Genomic DNA, 23,299 nt, shown 5'->3' with positions numbered 1-23,299 from the left:
TTGGCTGTTTTCAACAGGGATAATATTTCTAGGTTCCAAGACAACAGTGGTTTCTGTGGTAAAACAAGCTCTCCGAATTGAACTAAATGTCTGGGCGTATGTTTAAATTTAGTTCTTGGTGAGACGCTTTCAAATTACAGACGACACAATTTTACAGATGTCAAGTATAATGCATTATGGACCGATCCAAAGGCCAGGGGCATCTTTCCATTGACTTTAAAACACTTTGAATTAGGCCCTATGACAAAATCTCTGATAATGTCAAAACTACAATAAGAACCATACATAAGGACTCTGATCCAAATTGCTTATATTGTGTGCAGTATTTATCCCTCTCTGCACCTTTTCTTTTATGCTAAATGATAACTAAGGGTTGACTATATTGACACTCATGATAGTGGGGAAACTTAAGACTTGAAGTAATGTGCTATTTTAAGGAAAAAGGACTGTTTGTTTTAATGTAACAAATTATTTTGTCCACCAGATGGCAATGTTTGCCACAGAATATACTTTCAAGATGATAAAATAGTAAACATGACTTGGGTATTGCTACACACAGCTCAGTGGAAACTGTCACTCAATGCATAGCAGCAGTCAAAAAGCAAATACTGTGTAAAAAATTTTTTTTTGCCTTCTATAAATTAAGGAATGCCCCACTGTGGACTGCTGGGTTTGGTCCGATAACCCCATCTCAAAAGGGGGAAGTAGTAGAACCAGAATGGAGTCTAAAGGAGGCATAGAAGGAGAGCATGGAAAGAGTGGGACAGTTTAGAGAAATGTCAGAAATAACATAAGGTAAGTTCAGGTGCTCCTACTGACCTTTTCTTATAATATAAGAGCAGGGAAACAACAAAAAACTAAAAGACAATACATTTAAAACTGATAAAAGCAGCTGTATTTTACTTAACACAACTAACCTGCAGAACTCATTGCTGTATGAGAACTAGTGTTTAACAGGATTCACAAAAGAACTAGGTGTTTGTGGAGAATGTTGTATCCATGTTTTGGTTGTATTTTTTAACACCCCCCAGCATATTATAGCCAACTTCTGACAGGCATGAGGAAAAGATTGTCATGGGCAGTTTATTCCACTATTGTCTATTTGTGATTGTGGCACTTTCCACTGAAGCATCTGCTGTGACACTTATTGTGGTGGTTTTTTTAATGGACTATGCTTATTTCAGTCAAATTAAGAGCAGTGGATTATCTTACTTTGGGGAGGATGGGAAAGAAGCAATGTATCTATAGCTTGTAACTAAGGAGAAACTTAAGAGATTAATCTTCATACTACTGTAGCCGTCCTTGTTCAATTTGTGGGGAAAGCTGTCCTGAAGTCTGACCTAGGCTGGAGAACAATGTGAGAGGTTTCCTTTCAGGATCACCGTTTTGCGTGCTTGAGTACTCATCCTCAGTGGATAAGTGGCTTGGCATGAAGCAGAATGGATCAGGCCTAAGACTTAAATTATGCTTCAGTGGAGATGGCCAGTCCAAAAATGGTTTCCTGTACAGTGCCAGGAGCATGGCAGACAGCAGTTGTGGCAGCTACATAAAAATGGTTGAAATGATCCCACAATATTTAGTATTATTTCTTTGAGGGCTCAAAGACAGTGCAATTAATTAGGACCTTAAATAATTTTAGTTTGATTTCGCCACCTTTGGAAGGCATGCTAGCTTTTCAGTTTACGTGTAAGCAATTGCTACTGTTGAATTTTAACTAGTTATATATGAGTAAAAAGTCCAACATCCCCCCCTTCTATGCATACAGAAGTCAGTGAACTAGAGAATTTGATTGTCAGTTTAAGGAATACAGCAAAATTTCTTGAGTTGTGAGCAAATTCAAACCTGTTCCTTGAGCAAGTCCCGTGTTTTTATCTGCATTTCTTTCCTCCAGCCCTTGCCTTCTATTCAGGGAGAGAACAGACCAGGCATTAGGGAAAGAAGAAAATTTGCACAGAAGCTGAGAATAAGAGGGACCGTGGTGTTCTCTATGCACTTCAGCAGAAAGCTAGCACTAAAGCTGTGGGAACAAGCTCATTCTGTAGAGGAGGTACGGAAAACCACTGCACTTGTGCTTTGAGTCTTGAACTGAATAAGCCATTTTGGAATCTGTGTCCTATGGTTTCTGCTCAGTAGGTGCATCACCTCTTAAAACTGTACAGACAAGAATGTCATTTCACACACCACAACGACCCCTTGGCTCTTCCCAAGTTCTCTGTATGTACCTGAAAGTGAAAGGCTGGAAGTTGTGTTCCATTTTCCCTTACCACCAGCTATTTTTAGCATAACAAAACTTTATAGTTCAATTGACTGGCACTTTAATGTTTGTGAAGACTATTTTCACCCACTCTTATGGTGTTGAATACGACTGAGTTTATTTTCATAGGCTTGGTGACTGATTTACAGATGTAAACAAATATTTCCTTTTTGTGCAATTAAATACTGCTCACTAGCATTACTTCCATTCATGCACCTCTGAAGAACATGATACTTTTTCCTCAGGTTTTTTAAGCAATGTAATTTTTTTATATAGAAACCCAGAGTTAAATTTGATGCACCTTGATTAGTTATGTAAACAATCTAAAATTCCCCACAGAACGAATAACTTGGTTCCTTCATAGAAAGTTTATATATTTCTCCTGATTAATCTGAGGTTAATATTGTCAGGAGACAAGAGTGTGGCACATCAACTCATCTAGATATGGTGTAACTTATACACCTCTCCATTAACAAAATTGTGCATAATGAAATGCTTACAATCTGAATGAATGATAGAAAGCATCTTTCAAGCTGAAGTGGCAGCCATCTGGCAACCATAAGTTAAGTTCTGCATCGTTTATGGCATTATAGATACCTATTACACGTAGCATTACTTCAAAACCCTGAAGGATTGTGTTTGAAATGTTTTCCAAGCAGTCATTTGGTTTGAAACGTCAGAAGAAAGACGCAAGAGCTTGCATTTACCAATTTATGGTACCCTTAAGCTCTATGATTCAGTGTATTTCACAGTGACAGTTGCTGTAATGCCTTTTCTTGCACAGTAGGATTGTGTTAGATGTTGGCTGCCCTTGGATCATCATTGTCCTGGTGGTTTTCCCTTTTCTCACTTTGCTTAACTACATTTCATGAGCACTTCTTATGGTCTTCATTTAGCTGTTCATAAGTCCTTTCAGTATATCTTCAGAGAGCTCCAGGAGAGGGAGTTCAGGTGATGGAATGTCCAAGGGAGGAAGATTGGGTATTGGAATGTCCTTAGCTTTCCCTGCATTTGCTGCAAACTTCTGCCAAGTTGAGGCTGAAGTAGTAGCCGTTTCTGAATGCTGCTGTAGACCCCATAATTCTGACTTCTCCACAAAATCAGCATCTACATCCAACTCCTTCTCTACTGGAGCTTTTTGGAGTTTAATCCTTTCTGCTTTTAGCTGTTTATTTTCTCTCCTTAATCTCTCATTTTCAGCTACAAGAAATTCCACATGCCGTTTTAAATCCGCAATTTTGGTTGCCTGCTCCTCTATTATCGTTTTGTCATCTTTTGGGGCTTTGTTCCCAATACACACTTCCATTTGCACCTCTCTTTTCTGAAGCAGAAATAATAGTGTATCTGGCTCCCTGTCAAAGACACCCTGAGTTTCCTGTAGATGCTTACTTGCAGAAGGACTGTATTTCTGAGCAACAGGAACCAATATGTTTTGGTCTTCAGATTCTTCAGCTGATGGTTTATAAGAGGTCTGAAGGTGTTCAGCTATATCCTTGTCTGCATGCTGTTGGGCTTTTAGCCTTTCCTCTCTCTTTGCCCTTTTCCACCTCTCCTGGATGAGCAGTAACTGTTTCATGTGACTATCCCTTTGTAATTCCAGTGATAATTGAGCCTGTCCAAGAAAAAGAAGATTGACTGAATTAACACATAGGCCCTAATCCTGCAAGCATATGTGTGAGTAAAGTTACAGTCATGCTTCAGTGTTTACAGAATCAGTACCCTAGCATGTCCTGGAGGAGAAACCTCTTTCTCTAGCTTCTGCAATGCAGATTCAGGCATTATGCTATCAAACTCACTGTAACTGTAGTCTGTGATATGGAAGTGTTATGGGTGACTACTAAATTTTTGGACATCTGTAATTTCTCTTCCAATCCATATGGACACTTTTGAAGGGAGGAGATAAGTTTGATTGGCCTGTGACCATCCACAAATGAACTTGGGATGAGATGTCATGCCTTACTTGGCCTGTAATTCAACACGTGTATTTTTTAAATAAGTAGCAAATCCTTTTGTTGTAGTATATGGCTAGACCACTGCATTGACACCACCACTAAGCAGCAGAGACTGCTACAGTGAGATTACATCAGCATTTTCAAACTGACCCTCTATTCTGAGTCACTCCAATTGTTGGACCATTGGGGTGGATGTTCCAGGCTTAGCTAAAAAGTGTTCCATTTTTGGATGACATTTTCTCCATCGTTTAGCCATGTTTAACCAATAATAGTAATGGGGGAGTGGCAATTTTACAGACTGAATCAGAGGGCATGTATGACTTTACAGACTGGTGACGCAGGCACTCACTTGACGATCCAAATCCAAGTCCCTGCTCCAATGACTGTTCCAATAAGTGGAACGGCTTCAAGAGGAGAGACAGAAAGACCTGCCACAAAGTATGCCAGTGCACTTCCCTGCCATGGAGGTGACCCAAGTTCAAATTCCTGCTACACACACACACACACACTCCAGTCCAACAAAATATTCTGTCCAACCCAAAATGGATATTCTTTAGTTTTCCCCAAAGAGAATTCTTTTGTGGAACTGCCAGTGAATCACAATAAGGGGTTATTTACCAAGCTCTACTCCACCCTCCTGCTATCCACAGCTACTAGACTTGGGCCTTGGACAGCCAGGCATAAATTAGAGCAGTGCAGGTCATTCAAAGTAGGTAGCATAACTATATGGTGTAAAAGGTCTGATCACACAATTAGGACATAGTGTAATAGGCACGTGCCCAAGGGCCAGAGTTAGTGTGTTTGTACAATAATACCTTCAACATTTCCCAGCTGTGGAATGCAAACTAAAGGCAATCTCACCTGCTCCGATTGTGTCAGCTTCATGGCTTCAGCAAGGTATGCTGCACAAAAAAACAAATTGGTAAACGCTTAGGCCAGGATTGTGAAAATTAGAACACTTTTCCTGAAAGCAAAAGACTCACAAGTTTAAGAATTTTAAAAAGCTTTCAGATCTGATCATTTTGTTCACTGAATCCACACACACAGAGGGGATTACACTGGCAAACTATTGCTGGGAACATGCATACTGCTTTTCAAATGCATGTCTGCCCTTAAGAGCTTTAAGCCTACATAGTATTTAAAGGTAAACAGCTTCCATATCATCATCTGTGAAGCAAAGCCTCTTTGCTCATCCTGGTATAATATGCGTTGCATATTTCTATGTACAGTTCTAACTGCTTCACCTCTGAGGAGAGCACTACCAACGCAATTTCATTAGTCTTTCCAGATCAAAACGAAGGTTTGCAGGAAGTCCGCAAAGGAGGTGCAGCAGCATCCGCCCCTGCAGTACATAAGAAAGTGACAAAGCTAGGGGCCAGAGTCTTATTTACATCCATTTAAAGAACATACAAATGAAATACTAAAACACTCTACAGTAGAATACCACACTTTTCTTTGACTGCATTACTGATGGGGTAGGGAAGCAATATCCATGGCTCTCAGCCTGGATAAAAAAAAATCAATGATTTTTTTATTTAAGTGCATTTCTTTTTAAAATTAATTTTTAATTTTACAACTTTTAAGGCCTAAATTTACTATAATCTATTAAAATTACTTAAGTATTCAAGCAGTAGATATTTGCTGCTGCTGAAATTTTAGAGAAAGCTAATCCATCGAACTGCTGGAAGTCACTTGCTAAGCACCTGAAACCAAAAGTGGTTGAAGTGCTAAGTCAGCTTTTGACAGCAGTAGCCCCTTCCCCAGATGCAGAGAGAACGTTTTCTTCTTTTCAGTTTCTTCTAGTTCAAGTCAGTGATTAGTTCAAGGTTAAAGTGACTGGGGCAGGAATACAAGTTTCTCAGCTCCCTCCCCCAAAAATTATATTAAAAACAAGCCTACAGCACTTGGAGAAGCCACCTATCTAGTGGTCCTCCACACAAGACCCAGAAACTGCACCTGTCTAGCCAGTTGTGCCTATAATGTGGCCACCTCCCATCTCTCCAGAGCAGATTTCACCTGTTAATAGGCAGCAGCTGCACATTCACAAATCAAATGTGAACCTGAATACACATCTTTGTGAATAAGGATGGAAGACTGTCAATCATGGGGGGGGGGGCCTGCAGAACTGACCTCATTGCCCCTGAAGGTTGAAATTGCTTTATCAGCAATAGATTCATTAAAAAAATTAAGATTGCGAACCACCAATTGACTGTTTAGTTAAGATTTGTGGCTAAATATTTCCCGCATCATGCTGACAACTAGCTACTCCAAGTAAGAAAGGTATGAAAGATCAAAATTGAAGTGAAATTAAAGGCCACATTTCCAAGAGAGACTTCCGACAGGGCCTCTAAACCTGGGTTCACATTTTTTGCATGTATAAAAACAGCATTTATATGCAAGTATGTATCTAGTTACTTGGCCAGAGCAAGTTTCAAAGCTGCTTTTGAAAACTGGGTCATAAATATCTTATGAAAAGGTAACACTCACCAGCTGCTTTTTTGTGACAAGAAATTGCTTCTTCGTATTTCCCTGCTGCCAACAACCGGTCTGCTTTTCTACTCTGCTGATGAGCCTTAAAAGAAACAAAATGTTATTTTAATCAAAGCTAGGAATGGCTGGAGCTGGTTTTTATAGTAACTAGCTAGCACCAAACAGATAATCAGATGTTCACACATCATACACCTTCAGACTCTTAACCCAAGATCTCCCCTTCCAGCCTTTCCTATAATGCTCGCCCACCGTCGGACTTTTGTGCACAAATGTACTGTGCAGATATGGCAAAAGGTTTAAGGCACAACTGGCCTCACAGTAGCTATTTCACAGTGAATATATACCACCCATTTTATGAAGTGGCAGTGACTGTAAGTCTTCGCACACAATACTTAACACTTACACACTTGCAGTGGCAAACAAGTGTCTTAGGGCAGTGGTCCAAGACCAGTGCCAAAACAGCACTGCTGGTGTAAGGAACCAGCCACCAGTGGTTATATTGCCATGAGCTCCTGGAAACAATCCTCCAGAACTGTGGAGTTGTGTGTCCTAATGTGAGAGCCAGGAATCTTCTCATAAGCAATGTGTGAGATCAACCACACACACACACACACACACTTCTCTTGTGGGACCTGATGGTATAAGAGGGACTATAGCTCCCAACAGCTTTTCATTTTCTTCACGATCCTGAAGAGCTCCCTGCACTCAAAGCTGACAAAACAAGAGAAGCACTATCAGTTGATGCTTTCCATAAAAGCCTTCAACTTGGTTAAAACGTTACAAAATTCAGCGTAAGCAGCCATACTTTACTAGCAGTAAGCTGCTTCATAGCAACAGAGTAAGAGTAGAAGAGTTTTAACAAAGTAGAGCATGATTTAAGAGATACTGTTTCTAGAGAGAGGTTTTTTGTTTATGGGCCCTATCAGTTACATCAAACCAGTTGAGACATTTGGGTCAGTAGGATAGTTTTTATCATCCAGTATTGAGCCATGTGAACAAGGGCTCAGACTAGACTCAAGGATCTTTGTTTCAGAGTAACAGCCGTGTTAGTCTGTATTCGCAAAAAGAAAAGGAGTACTTGTGGCACCTTAGAGACTAACCAATTTATTTGAGCATGAGCTTTCGTGAGCTACAGCTCACTTCATCGGATGCATGCCGTGGAAACTGCAGCAGACTTTATTTATACACAGAGAATATGAAAAAATACCTTCTCCCACCCCACTGTCCTGCTGGTAATAGCTTATCTAAAGTGATCATCAGGTGGGCCATTTCCAGCACAAATCCAGGTTTTCTCACCCTCCACCCCCCCACACAAATTCATTCTCCTGCTGGTGCTAGCCCATCCAAAGTGACAACTCTTTACACAATGTGCATGATAATAAAGTTGGGCCATTTCCTGCACAAATCCAGGTTCTCTCACCCCCTCCCAAAAACCACACACACAGACTCACTATCCTGCTGGTAATAGCTCATCCAAAGTGACCATTCTCCCTACAGTGTGCATAATTAAGGTGGGCCATTTCCAGCACAAATCCAGGTTTTCTCACATCCCCCCCACCCCCATACACACACAAACTCACTCTCCTGCTGGTAATAGCTCATCCAAACTGACCACTCTCCAAGTTTAAATCCAAGTTAAACCAGAACATCTGGGGGGGGGGGGGGTAGGAAAAAACAAGAGGAAATAGCCACTCCCAGTCTCTATTTAAGCCTAAATTAATAGTATCCAATTTGCAAATGAATTCCAATTCAGCAGTTTCTCGCTGGAGTCTGGATTTGAAGTTTTTTTGTTTTAAGATAGCGACCTTCATGTCTGTGATTGCGTGACCAGAGAGATTGAAGTGTTCTCCGACTGGTTTATGAATGTTATAATTCTTGACATCTGATTTGTGTCCATTTATTCTTTTACGTAGAGACTCTCCAGTTTGACCAATGTACATGGCAGAGGGGCATTGCTGGCACATGATGGCATATATCACATTGGTGGATGTGCAGGTATACGAGCCTCTGATAGTGTGGCTGATGTTATTAGGCCCTGTGATGGTGTCCCCTGAATAGATATGTGGGCACAATTGGCAACGGGCTTTGTTGCAAGGATAAGTTCCTGGGTTAGTGGTTCTGTTGTGTGGTATGTGGTTGTTGGTGAGTATTTGCTTCAGGTTGCGGGGCTGTCTGTAGGCAAGGACTGGCCTGTCTCCCAAGATTTGTGAGAGTGTTGGGTCATCCTTTAGGATAGGTTGTAGATCCTTAATAATGCGTTAGAGGGGTTTTAGTTGGGGGCTGAAGGTGACGGCTAGTGGCGTTCTATTATTTTCTTTGTTAGGCCTGTCCTGTAGTAGGTAACTTCTGGGAACTCTTCTGGCTCTATCAATCTGTTTCTTTACTTCTGCAGGTGGGTATTGTAGTTGTAAGAAAGCTTGACAGAGATCTTGTAGGTGTTTGTCTCTGTCTGAGGGGTTGGAGCAAATGCGGTTGTATCGCAGAGCTTGGCTGTAGACGATGGATCGTGTGGTGTGGTCAGGGTGAAAGCTGGAGGCATGCAGGTAGGAATAGCGGTCAGTAGGTTTCCGGTATAGGGTGGTGTTTATGTGACCATTGTTTATTAGCACTGTAGTGTCCAGGAAGTGGATTTCTTGTGTGGACTGGACCAGGCTGAGGTTGGTGGTGGGATGGAAATCTTTGTGACAATATTTAAGTGGTGTTTACCCATTTAGGGCTTGTCTATATGGCGATTTAGTGCAATCGACTCAAAACACATGACGGAACTTTTAGTGGATAGCAGCAGGATCTATATAGCCACTCGTGTGACAGGCTCATGTGCTGCAGATTCACACCCTAGCTTGCACCAGACACTAAATTGCTGTATAGATAAACCCTTAGTATTGTTAACTTCCCACATTTTTGCTCATCCCCACCTTTGTCTGAACACAGCAGAGGAAGGTGATTCCTTTTTTCTGCCTTCTTCCAATGGAAAGATACTATTTTATTACCTCTTTCCATAGACTCTCACATGAGGTTATACCAAGGAAAAGAGCTTACTTTCCTGACAAACCACGGAGTGAATTCACAAGTATGTTAACCCAAAGATCACTGTTTGTTTCACAAAACAGCCATTTTCTATGCTTCACCCTTTGGCAAGAGAGGTTGGTTTGTGCATACAGTAACTTCATTTACTAAAATGCTCTTTAGGAAAATAGGAGCCCTGCTCAGAAAGTATCTGAACTGGGACATCTAACAGGAAATGAGCTTGGTATCTTGCATTAGTAATACCTGTAGAACCCTCAACACACTCAACTTTACAACTAGTTCTGTAGTTTCCCAAAGCAACACTTTCAATATCAAAATGGGTAGTCTTGGCCTGTCCAAGAGAGACAGGTCCAGAGAAGCCAGGTCAACCAGAAGAGGAGACATTAAGTCCTGAGAAGAAAAAAGTAGCAAGTTCATTGATCAGAATTAAATTCAGCAGAACAGAATCCCAGGTCCATTTTTGAATTAGCCTAGAATAATTTCTCCAGAAGAATTTTCTACAGAAAAAGTGTCATTTAAAATTATGGTTAAATAGCAAATCACAATACATAACCATGTGAAAAGCCTTCTTAAAAAAACCGTGGCCTGTCAGGTATTGATTAAGCAAGTGACTGACTAGAGGATTCCAAGCCTAGAATCCAACTCCATGTTAAGTCAAAGGGCCATTAACAGGAGCTTAACTGAGTCCTAGTTGATTAAGATATCCTTTCACATAAACAATCACCAAAAGCTAGCACTGTGATCCTACACTTTAGAAAGGAGGATTTCAAGAAGAAAAAAGTCAAAACCTTTAAGTCAAACTTGAGGAATCTAAAATCCTTAGGCTATTTAGGCATACTATGATGACCCAGAAGGCATGCACAACAAAAAAGGGGGACACAAACAGAAAATGGTACAGTTAAAGGACTGAAGAAATTTGAGCCAACAGCTATCCTTCAGAAAAATGGAAATGCAGCCTAAGTGAGGCCAACAGAGAAAAGCATAACTATAGCAGACATGTAAGGCATTAGATAAGCTAAGAGCAAATAGTTAAATACATAAACTAGAAATTCTTTAAGTATCAGCTGCAGAAAGACTTCAAGAATTTTAAGGTCTACTGGATAAGCAGGATGTTAAGGAAGCAATAGGACACTGCAAAGCAGCTAAATTATTTCTTAATCCGTTCTCTTCACGGTGGAAATGGGTGAGATGCTCAACTTCTCAGGTAAAGAGGTGACCCAACAAACTGAAATTTAAACAACGAAAAAATCACAGAAACGTATAGTATTCACATCCAGGAGTTAATGAATTTTAGAATGAATGGTCCAAGCTGCTAACAAACCTATGCAATTTCACTAAAATGAGTCAACAATTCTACATTGGAGGAAAGAAAATATTGTTACTGGGTGATCCTGACTTTCAGAGCAGTGAGCCTTACTTCAACAGATGGAAAACTAGTTAAAAGTGTAACTTACTTATAAAACACTTAGCTCTTATCTACACTACAGGGGGAGATTGATCTAAATTATGCAACTTCAGCTATGTGAATAACTTGGCTGAAGTTGACGTACTTAGATCTACTTCCCGCGGGGTCCACACTATGCAATGTCAACTCGAGATGCTCTCCCGTCAACTCCCCTTGCGCTTCCCATTCAGGTGGAGTACAGAAGTCGATGGGAGAGCGATTGGCAGTCAGTTTAGCAGGTCTTCACTAGACCTGCTAAATCAACCTCTGACGCATCGATCGCTGCACATCAAACCCCCGGTAAGTGAAGACAAGCCCAAAGATAAATATAAGGACAAACCAGCATGGTGCCTGTGAAAGAAGAATCAATTCAAATTGGATGTGTCCACAAGATGATAGCTTTCTGGCTCATTAAACTGAAGCCCTGGGACTGGATTCAGATAGATTAATAGGAGACATGACAGAGGTAAACAATAAGAAGAAGTAGTCAAGTCAGACACTCAATTAACTTCTCATAATACAGTAACAAGAGCAAAGGCAAAAATGTAAAAGTGAGGGCAGGAGGAGGAAGTAAACAAGACATAATGCCTCTGGAAGTCATTGCCACAAGAGAGGCCAAGAGCTCAGTGGGTTTCAGAAAGGCATTGGTTGTTTCCAGGGATGAGATGATTCATAGTTCCATCAGATAAGATACAAAGGTCTAAATTAAGGATAAAAATCTTTGTACTTCAGGTTATAGTCCTTCATTAATGAGGAGTTAGGAAAATATTCCCCTGTAAGCAGGTAATTACATTACTTTTTATTTATAGGGTTTCTTGCACCTTCCTCTGAAGTTGTATTGGCCACTGTCAGGACACTAGTGGACAATATAGGTGACTACTCTCTTTACGAGAACTCCTATAGCACATACACAAGTCTAGAGAGATTATTTGTTGTTTGGAACTATAAACAGGTATGGTAATCGTACTGCTCTTGTGGTCAGACCATCACCTCCTTGGCCTTATTCATACTTTTGTTAGTGCAGAAAACCTTACTTTATGGTCTGCTTTCAAATGTCAGGCAGGGACACCACTAAATGGTGACTCCTGCCCAGCCACCCACAGTTATCACCTATTTACCAGTCATTTACCACTCAGAACTCAAAATTGCTGCTCTCTCTTGTCTTCTAAACCCACACTAGACCTTTCCTCAATTGCTGACTACAGTCCTACGTCTACTAAACTGCTTTTAACAGGTTCTGGAGTTTCTTGTCAACCTCTATGGCTCCTTCCTCCAGCACAATCCTCTTAATTTTCAGCCTGGACACCCATCCCATCACTAAATTACCCCTTATACATGATTATTCACTTGTTTCTTGCCTGAGATCACAGATCAACTTATTACTTGGCCTTAGACCTTCTCTACATGCCATAACTTTAAATCTGTTTAAATCTCAGATTACCCTTGGTGCCAACCTACCGCAGTCATTAGTATTTTGGTCTGAGTTGCTTATATCAATTTAGCTTAAGTCAGTAAGGAATCTACAAGGCACACATTAAAATTGAGTCTCTATACAATAGAGTTCCACCAATTAAATCAAATCACTGGTTCTCTCATGCAGACAAGGCCTCTGTGTGCATCTTATCCTATTTCTGTAACCCCAGTGTTTCCTTCCCAGGTCTTGTGTCACTCATATAAACATTCTACAAAGGGTTCAGCCATAATTACTCCTTATCCCAATCTTGATCTGATGAAACAGTTATTCATGCTTTGATTCCCTCTAACATTCTTCCTAAATAGCTACTGCCACTTTTAACGGTCCCATGACTAGTTATACCTAACTCTCAAAAGTACTGAAATAGTATACACCAGTGAAGGAAAGACACTTACAAAATGCTGTGCACAAGTAGCTTCAAGTGTCTGGGTTTCCTGCCTATCACCTTTTATTTGTAGGGTGTATACATACACTAGAATTCCCCATACCTAGAACGACTGAGGATTTTCGAAGGCGTCTAACACCACATTTAACTCTCTAGCAGCGGTTATATTATCACTCCGAGCTGACGTGGCTAGAGGTGGTTTCTAATCAGGGCTCTGGTCCTATGTTGAAGAACGTGCACCGCCAGGACAGACCAGACAATGACCCCACGGGTCCTGCCTTTCCCCAGCACGGGGACGTGCCCCGGACGCCTGTTTACAGCGGCGTCTGCTGTCCCGCTGGCGGGCACCCGAGGCTGGAGTTCAAGGCCCCTGCCGCAGGGCGCGAGGGGAAGGTCCAACCGCCTCTAGCCGCCTCCTCCACACCAGCCAGCAGGGTCTCGTCCTCGCCAGCGACACTCAGCCCCCCGCTGTGCCACGAGGGCAGCTCCTCCCCCTGCGGCGCTGGTAAGCCGCAGCGCAGCCAGGGCTCCGGCGCGGTCACCCTCCCATTGCCCACGCCTGCCCCAGCCCCGAGTCCCTTCGCGCTCCGCACCTGCCAGCGGGGCAGCCGCCGCTCGCTCGCCCGCCCGCTGCCCAGCGCCCCCTCCCCGCCCGGGGCGCGGCTCACCAGGTTGAGGGGCCCCTCCATCACCTCCATAGGCGGTGGGGGCTGCGGGCACATGGGCTCTGCGGCTCCGTCCCGGCGCCCCTGCCCCAGGCTCGGCCTCCTGTAAACACGGAAACGCTTCCGCCTCGAGCACGCGCGCAGTGGCGTCACCGCGCCGCCCGGCTATCTCGCGAGGGCCACGTCCAAACGCGCAAATCCCACGAGAAGAGTGGAAGGTCTCCATGGTAACGGGCACCGGGCGACGCCGTGGGCAGCCGGCCGCGTATTTTCATTGGCTCGGAGGCGCCACTTGAACGTGACTGTCCGCGGGCGCGGGTTTGGAAGGGCGGGCTCTTTGGAGGAGCGGGAGGGGCAGAGGTGCAGGTGGCCGGGGTATCCGCGTGGGTGGGCGCCTCCCGGGGATGTCCATGCGGGTGCCTTGGCGGGGCACTAGCTGCAAGGGTGGTGGGTGGCTGGGCGCACGCTGCCCGGCCCGCCCGCAGTCCGGTTTTATCAGCGTCATCCCCGGTTTGTGTACCTCACAGGTAGCAGCCCTCGGGCCTGGCGGGGGGGCGGGAAGGCCTCGGGAGCTGCCTGTGACTCCTCTCACTCAGAAAAGGTTGAAAGCTGGATCCTCCATGTGGCTCTGAGATCTTGGCTCCAAGCCCGTAGATTGTCCTATCAGAATATCGTCCACAGGTCGCCGCTCCTCCTGCACACGCCAACATGCCTCCTGTCGCATGAGTGCTGCAGAAACCCAGGTCGAGAACCTGCATGTTGCTGGAGGTGACCACATTTCGGCCTGGAGACTCCCAAATTCTAATATTTTGGCTCACTAGGAGTGGCTACACTTGTAATGTCTTTTGATAGTATAATTTTGGAGCGGGAGGGCTGGGACCAAAAATCAGAGTGAGTTTTTCCCTTTGTCTTGTTCACTGCGAATTATCAGTGTCCGCCCACCTCATAGCATTGTTGTGCAGTGCTTGTTCATTAATGTCTGTAAAAGATTATTTAAATTCTCAGGTTTATTACTACCATTAGGAGAAAAAATGTGGAACTGTAGATAGAAGTTTCAAGAGTCTTCTCCATAATTCAACTAACACTGTGGTATGATTAGAAAAATGTAATTTGGGTTGCCAATGTACATATAAAATTTAAGTCTAATAAATAAATCTTGGGAAGAGCTTCTACATAGAACTAAGGATCCTAGCATATTCTTCCAAAGGAATTTTCTGTTAAATGTCTATTTAGTGACAAAATTGTTATTGGTACTGCAAAAAAGAGAAAAAAGACTCTAAACACCCTTGACTTTTGTGTAAAAATTGCATGTGACTTTGTGAATCTTGAGAAATGGGAACGAATGACTGAAATTTAATTCTCATTGTTAGAAATGTGTGCCTAGTAAATCTCCTATTGCTGTAACTACCATCATAATATATTTATAGACATTTTTATAATGTTATACTATTCTGGGTCATGTTGAAAAAGTTTAAAACACTTGAATGTGAGAATTCTCATGGAGTTTGTGAAACCCCTTAATCGTGTTGCTGGCACAACACTATAATGCTCTGCTGTAAGAGGATGTAACATATTTAATCGCTGTGTAATCTTTTCAGTCTTTTTTGTTATGTGTTCCTACAGTGCCTACCACAATGTGGCACTAGCCTTTGAATGTTACCACAGTAATACAATATTTGTACACTTAGTGGTATGCATCTTAGCTGATCAGCTGTAGTTTCTAAAAATCTCCCCTAGGGGTCTTCAAGGACCATCATTCTTTAAGTGGATGATGATTTCTTCTAAGTGAAGGAATGTCTGCAGTAGTTGTGTGACATTTCATTGGGTGGAAAAAGCTTCTATCCTTGAAGTACCCAGTGGAAATGACTGATTATCATTCAGAAAAGTTCTTAACTATTTACTTTTGTAGTGTGCAAGCTGTTCCAAAGGAACACTATTAATTAAAGAAAATATTGGCAATCAATTCATTTCCTACCTTGTGACTAATAATATTAAAATTAAAGCATTTTAAAAATCCAGGTAACTTGTCACCATTTATCTCTTTGTTATATTTTGCATTATTCTACTCTGGCAAAGAAGTATCCGTGAAATCAGTTTCACTTTCAAGGTTTTAGTGCAGCAATCTTTGGGCTTCAGATATTACAGGAGAAAGTTTTGATTTAAAAAAAGTGTTCCTGTTTTTTATTTTTAATCGCAAAACCATTTCTAGTGGTCTTATTTTTCATAAAAGTCAGACTTCTGTGTATAACCAAAGTTAAAAAGAGGATCGGAAATAATTTTTATGGTGAGAGAATAATTAAAAACATTGGTCTCCTCTAACAGTAAGGACCCAAATCTTTTGTAGTGTGAATAAACAAACACCACCAGACCCTTCTTTGTAGTTGTTTTTACACCTTTTTTCTGCAACACAGAATTTGGTGTAGCACCTTTATTAATAAATATCCATGCAGAACAAAACTGTTTTTCACATGCCTCTGACACTGGAATCAAGCTGTCTATGAAAGCGTTACAACTAAAAGAGAAACACCGTTATTTGCAACTGTAAGATAATGATGGAAGGAAATGAGATTCTTTCCGGTACTTCAGGGAGGTTTTTTGCTGTACTGTATATTGTGGTAATGCCAAAGTGGGGCCTTCCAGTCAGGAGCATGGTCCTGTAGTGAGTGCTAAGTGCTGTACAAACACGGGAATACACATGAAGAATTTACAGTTTAAGACAAGATGACACAGTAACAAGGGAGGAAAGGATGATGGTATTTGTACTGTTTCTTTACATTTGGTGAACCTCTCTAATGAATCAGAGAAAGAGAGACAAAGTAGCTTCAGGGATAATACTGTTCAAATAAAACAACTTCTTCTGTGATTCTTTTACAATGTCATATATGAAGGGTAACAGTAGATTGAGTGTGGGGGGTTACCAAGGTTAGCTATGTGCTAATGAACCAATGGCACTAAATAATTTTAAAAAGTTTGTTTTTGTCTTTAGAGTGGCAGCATGGTCCACTACACAGCACTGGGTTAAGGAGTCAGCAGAGCTGCTGACTGACTTGGAGCAAATCAGCTATATTTGCTTCAGCTTTGCCATTTGTAAAATGGCTTTCTTTGTAAAGAACTTTGAGATCTAATGGGTGAAAAGTAGGGTGACCAGATGTCCCGATTTTTGGGTCTTTTTCTTATATAGACTCTTATTACCTCCCACCCACTGTCCCAATTTTTCGCATTTGCTGTCTGGTCACCCTAGTGAAAAGTGCTCTATATGAGCTGAGCATTGCTGTTTATTATGGGAGTGAAGGGTAAATGGAAGGATGAGTTAATAGAAGCATAAGAGAAAATGGATGGAAAGGGAAGAGGGATATTGAGAGAGAATCATGGAATGGAGGAGAGAATGAAGAGGAATATAGAGGGTAAGGAGACTGAGACTACCAACAGACAGACCCATAGAAAGAAATGAGGAGCAAATAGCCAATCAGCAGACAGTGAACAACAGCCAGAGTTCCATTTGTAGAATGCAGTCTGCTGATCTAACTGGTGTCTATGGGTTCTTAAGGTGCCTCAGATGCCATCACCTTGCTCTACTTTGGCTCCCAGCCATTCATGTGTCAGTGAGGCTAGTTCTGCCCCTAGGAGTGCTGTGTGGCCTTTTCTAACCTAGGTGGTTAGATGGGATGGTCCACTAGGGCCTAGTCCTCTGGAAAATGTATTAGTTTAGGAGAAGCTATTTCAGCCACAGGATTTTCAAGGCTAGTTTCAGATACTGGACTTTATTTACCATATATCTAAGTGTAAACTTCAAAACTTGATCCTGTACAATCTGGAGTGCTCCAGCATTTGATACGTGCCAGATTCCCTCTTTCATTAGAGCACCCAGATATTCAATAATGAGGCACTGCAGTGACTGCTGGATACTAAATGCTTGTGAACTGGAGCCCACAGATCAGGAAGTTGGAAGTTGATTGGGGAAGTTGGATAGCGGATCAGTGGAGTGACAGCTAACATCAGCCAAGATGGAGGAGGCCATCAAGTAGGGAAACCCGCTTCACTTTCAAGCACTCAACCCAACCCAATAAGATGTTAAAACCCATGTGCACCCCTTATGCTTAATCTTACGATCCTCCTCCCCACCAGCACATACAGCTGACAACTCTTCCTTGCCTTTGTAGTATAACAAATATCTTCTCAACTACCTTGTTTGCTCAGAACTCCTTCCCCATAATAATAAGCACCCTTCCTAAGCCTTGCCCGCAAGCTGCCCAGTCCTTTTTCCCTTTACTGTAGATCATAGAATCATAGAATATCAGGGTTGGAAGGGACCCCAGAAGGTCATCTAGTCCAACCCCCTGCTCAAAGCAGGACCAATTCCCAGTTAAATCATCCCAGCCAGGGCTTTGTCAAGCCTGACCTTAAAAACCTCTAAGGAAGGAGATTCTACCACCTCCCTAGGTAACGCATTCCAGTGTTTCACCACCCTCTTAGTGAAAAAGTTTTTCCTAATATCCAATCTAAACCTCCCCCACTGCAACTTGAGACCATTACTCCTCGTTCTGTCATCTGCTACCATTGAGAACAGTCTAGAGCCATCCTCTTTGGAACCCCCTTTCAGGTAGTTGAAAGCAGCTATCAAATCCCCCCTCATTCTTCTCTTCTGCAGGCTAAACAATCCCAGCTCCCTCAGCTGTGCAACCCAAAGAAGTCTAACAAGGTTTTGCACATCTTATTCTTTACAAAGGATCATGCAGAACCTAGAGTTGTGGCATGTGTTACTAATCAAGTATATTTTACTGATTCTGCTGCATATTTTAGTACTTGAGATCTTAAACACTATTAATTAAGCTGCATACTTTGATGATCCATTTCCATGATGCACTAATCCAGCTGCAGACTTTGATGATCTAGTTAGATATTATGTAGGATGAGATTTTAGATACTCTGGCAGTCAAATTGCATACTATTAAGCTGCTTACATTTCTATCCACTTTATTAACTCTGCTCTGTTCTTTGCTGACTGAGCCGCAGTTTTTTGTTAGGTTATATCTGAATTATTAATCTGATATGTATTTTTCCCATATATTATCCAAAATATGTATTGATGCACGATTGGAGCTAATATGGCTATTGCTTTCTGTTTGTTTACCAAAACTAAATACATGCTAGTATATGCTAAAAACTGACTGCTATGCTAAACAGTTTTCTAGAAATAAAACAATAAGTCCTGGGGAATTTTTTTTCCTTAGCAAGTGTCAAGAGTAACAAATTAATTTAATTTTGTAAAACCTGCAAGAAAAGTTAAAATAGCAAACTAATTCATGAGACAATGTTCTCAGTAAAAATGGATCTAAAATACTGTCTGAACTCAGTACTTGTGAGAGGAGAGGTGTGTGGGTAAGGAAAATTATATCAGCCAAATAAAGCTTTTGGAGCCATGCTGCTGGTGCAAAGCAAGACAGCTCAGGGATCCTGATGTCCATGTAGTCTGCAAAGCACATATTGCTCTAGCTGCTACATATGTAAAATAATCATAGGGAATTCTTCCCCTTCTGCTTTGCAAGTTGGCTTTGCTTTTTAGACGTCTCTTTGAGAGATTTGACTGAAAAGCATTATAGTTGTGCAGCAGTGTTATTATGTTTGCTTGTTTCTTGTTATGTTTTTCCGAAAGAACAGACGGATTCTTTGTCAGAATTATCTTTAAGACAAAAACAAAAAAAAAGAGAAGAAAAGTAAATTCTGCATGGGAGAGCATCCTGTCACGAACAGGAAAGAAGTAGGTTTGAGAAACAGTAGGGGACTCAGACAGAATCCCAGCCTGCTGTCCCCCAGGTTAGGGTTGAAGACTGGAGGTCCTCTCTTCCACCAGTGATGTAAGGGTTAAAGATGTGGCCCATGGAGACTGATTTTGTAGGACTTCATATATGCAGCAAGACATCACAAGGAAACAGTCTACCACATTAGCCATCTTTGTAGGCCTGTATCTGGTAAGGAATAGTAGGAAGATAGGTTCGGAGATTCTCCATGCTGAGAGTATATCATTGATGCGGAAAGGAGAGAGTTGCAAGGAGTTAAGGACAGAGAGAAACGTGGGGGAGGGGTCTCACCAACTCCATGATGTAGACTTTCCTCTCAATGGTACTGTCACAGTTTTATCATGACTCTCATAATAGTTGGTATTTTTCCTAAGTCATTTAATGGCGTGAGAATGTCGGCTTTCATTTTTAAAATAAGTATGATTCTAGTCCTTATGGTTTCAGAGGAAAAGCTTGAGATCGTGATCCCTAATGGCCCAAAACATGAAGACAAAAAGAACCCCAAAACAATTATTTTTAAACATCTCAAAAATTTTCAGCCAATTTCATGATGGAGTATGGGGGTGAGTAGAGGTAGGGTCTGCCTCATGGTTTTTGAGTGTTCGAGGTTGGCAAGTTTAGTCTCCATTTGGTAAATACTTCTTTTAGGCTAATGTTGTTCTAAATCACAGTTTTTGGCTCTGGGTGAAATGAAACTTTATTTGGGTCCAGAACCTATAAGAAACTCCATGTGGGTAAATCCCTGCATTTGTGTGGAAACCCAGTGAAGTCAGTGAGGCTCTGCATGGACACCTGGGACCCGTGGCATGGAATCAGCTGTAGGACCAAAGCCTAAGTCTGTCAACTCTTCATTGCTCTACTCCCATTTGAGGGCATCCTGGGATACTTGGTGGCTGGCTCTTTCGAGACAGAGGTACCAGATAGCTAGGTATCTCACACACACCCTGTATCTCCTGTGCCAATGTGCACTGAACTGAACAGAAAGTGTCTGTCTGTCAAGAGATCAGTTTTAAGCAATTTAAAGGTGCAGAACAGAGAAAACTAAAGCATAATAAAAGAAAAGGAGTACTTGTGGCACCTGTTAGTCTCTAAGGTGCCACAGGTACTCCTTTTCTTTTTGCGGATACAGACTAACACGGCTGCTACTCTGAAATAAAGTATAATAAACACTGCTACATACACCGCATTTCTCATTAATGACTTTCTAGAAAGGAAGACATAGTAAAAATTACCTTTTAAAATTGTGTACGTCATTGTGTGGCAAATATTTTCCCAATTTAGATTTCTGGCTCCTCCTAGAAACTGTATAAGGAATAGGTTGATTATATAATGTATAAATTAAACCTCTTTCTAAAAGAGGAAATATTAAAGTGTATTTCTAGTCAGGATGTGCCTGTCAGCAGGAAGCTTCCTGCAATACCCAGTGTTTTCAGAGTGGAATCTTAGAGTGGGAGGGAAGTATTTAATTGCTATTTACCTGTCTAATGCTGCCTTTGACACACATGATGAGCCAGCTTCATTTGACTGTCACCTCCTTAGGAGGCAGAATTCTTCAGCCCACACTTTGCTTAGCATTGACTATTTCTTTATCTATTCTTTGTGCCTTTGCATTTTGCCTGGACTGTGCATTTTCAGTTAAGCACTACTTAAAGACAGGCTCCTCAGTTGTGGCATTGTAGGAAAGCCCACATATCCTCCCACACAGCGCCTTCCTCAAAGAGAGACGGGGATGCCTATGTCTTTGAAGAAGCACTTTTTAAACAAAAGGGATTCCCCTATGTGCTGATGTGCCTGACAACTTATTTCTCACCACACATGTATAGCTATCATAGGGATGTGTCTAGCTACATTTGTTAGATCTTCAGAGTGACCACATTTCAGGACCATCCCCCAGCTCAGCTATATAACTTCAAGTTGCCTCTAGGGAGGGCTGGAGAGGGGCTGGGGGCAAGACAACGCATATGGCAGGATTTTGGCAATTTCGCATGAAAGAACTTGTTTTAAATGGTGGGGAGAATTGTTAGGTTTTTGGGAGTGGGAGGATGGTAGTTTGGGGAACACATAAGACAGGCATGCCACTATCATCTCTTCCTTTGTTTGAGTATCTCTTTGGATCTTGGTTCCCCCAAGCCCCTCTCCCATTTTCTACCTCATTCATTATTAAATGGGGTCAGTAGCTAGGACCAATACTCTAAAGGGAGACAGGAGTTAAAATAGATTGGACAGAGAATTGCAACTGGAATTACAATGATAGTTATAGGTTTATTTTTCCCCAGGAGATTCGGATTATTATAACTAGTGAATACTTTGTGGTCACATTTGCAAAGGAGCCTCAGCATAGCCTTTACATCTTCACCCACAATTTTCTACTTGTACTTGGCTGCAGGGACAAATGATAGAATTTAGATATCTAACCTACCTGATTTGCAGGGCAAAATCAGTTACTTTTAAAAAAGTGTTGAAAGGTTATACAGGTAGGGCAGGCCCAAATCTGTGTATAGACATTTTATTGCAAAAAATAATTCCCCTTCTGCATATTTTCATAATCTTATTTACATGCAAGCGATTGACCCAGATACGTGATCTGTTTTGTGTGTGTAAGCACAACATGTGTTCATTAACCAGAGGAACCACAATCACTTCTGATGTTTTAATTAGTTAAATAATATGTAAAGGCATTATTATTTAAAAGAGAAACCACTGATACCTGTATAATAAGAAAAAAGGAATGTATACTACTGTGGTGTTCTTGGAGTAGTCAGGCCTCTTATTTTGGTTTTAGATGCAAGAAGATTTTTGTTCCTGCTTACAGACTATCAGTCTAAATCCTCTGAACATTTCTGAGGGCAGAATTTTGCCCATAGCAAATGAAATAATATTTTATTACAGCTAGTTTAGACTAAGAATCTTTTGATTGACTTTATTGGGCTTTGGATCAGGCTCTAAACGAATAATTATATCTATAGCATTATACTTCTATTCCATACAGTTCATTTTCCTAAGGGAGTTGGTGGGGAATGTATGAAAGAAAGGGTTCTGAGGATGGGGCATAAGCCAAGCAGTATGCCTTAACCTTGCCTTATCCATGTGTGAGATGTTGTCAGCTGAATTTCCATAGTGTCGTGGTGATCAGATTCACCCCAACTGGAATCGGAACTGAAACATTGCTACTTTCCTTCCTGCCTCTGAGCATGGTGATAAATTAATATTTGGTCAGCTGATATGTTGCATTTCCCCCTTACCTTCGCCACAGAAATGTGTGAGATCCACTCCTGTTGTTTCACCAGCACTGGATTTTTTATTTAATTTTCCCCTTGTTACCCCATTCAGCAAAGGGCCTATGGAACCTCTCACCCAGCTCAGCAGTCTGGTTTCTGTGGGCAAGGGTTTCATTTCCTCACTGCTCAGTGGGGGCGGTCCCCCCGTTCCCCCCCACACACACACACACACTCAGAACAAACAAACACAAATTAGGCCAGTTTTAGCTTTGTGAGGTAGTCAACTGACAGAGGCCAACTCCCTGACATCAGTCCATAAAACTAGAGGTAGTGAGACCGTGACTTTATAGAGGCCAGGGCTCTGATTTCAGCCTAGAGGAGGAGAACCGCCAACCTCACAGAAGCCTGGGCCTTAACACTGTTGCCGGCACCCAGTGCCGAGAGGCTGAACAACAGCTTGAGTTGGTTCGTTACCCGGTGTGCTACACCCAATAATCACAACGGGGTGGAGAAGCAGAAAAGTTTATTTGAAGCTTCAAATAGGTACAGGGAGATTTGAATCTCAAATCCTGTACCCAGAGCAGGAAGTTAC

The 23,299-nt window shown here is 41.8% G+C and overlaps 1 protein-coding gene across 1 annotated transcript; it reads right to left on the bottom strand.

The window, feature by feature from the left end:
• Positions 1-2,347: 2,347 nt before the first annotated feature.
• On the bottom strand, positions 2,348-13,840 carry NRBF2 (nuclear receptor binding factor 2). The gene is made up of 4 exons (XM_073353436.1): positions 13,695-13,840; positions 6,694-6,778; positions 5,068-5,108; positions 2,348-3,866 (listed from the first exon to the last, which is right to left on the bottom strand). The coding sequence occupies exons 1-4, from the start codon at positions 13,746-13,748 to the stop codon at positions 3,147-3,149; spliced, it is 900 nt and encodes a 299-aa protein (XP_073209537.1). The 5' UTR covers positions 13,749-13,840; the 3' UTR covers positions 2,348-3,146.
• Positions 13,841-23,299: the final 9,459 nt, after the last annotated feature.

This window comes from Lepidochelys kempii, chromosome 7 (genome assembly GCF_965140285.1).
Source record: "Lepidochelys kempii isolate rLepKem1 chromosome 7, rLepKem1.hap1, whole genome shotgun sequence".
Lineage (NCBI taxonomy): Eukaryota > Metazoa > Chordata > Testudines > Cheloniidae > Lepidochelys > Lepidochelys kempii.
The sequence above is the reverse complement of the archived record's forward strand: the minus strand, read 5'-3'. Positions and strand labels throughout refer to the sequence as shown.

Excerpts from the sequence above, each read along its gene's own strand:
- NRBF2 (XM_073353436.1), bottom strand. The coding sequence starts at position 13,748 with ATGTGCCCGCAGCCCCCACCGCCTATGGAGGTGATGGAGGGGCCCCTC. Across the intron at positions 5,109-6,693 it reads TTGTCACAAAAAAGCAGCTG|CATACCTTGCTGAAGCCATG; the intron begins GTGAGTGTTACC and ends TTTTTTGTGCAG. Across the intron at positions 3,867-5,067 it reads AGCTGACACAATCGGAGCAG|GCTCAATTATCACTGGAATT; the intron begins GTGAGATTGCCT and ends TTTCTTGGACAG.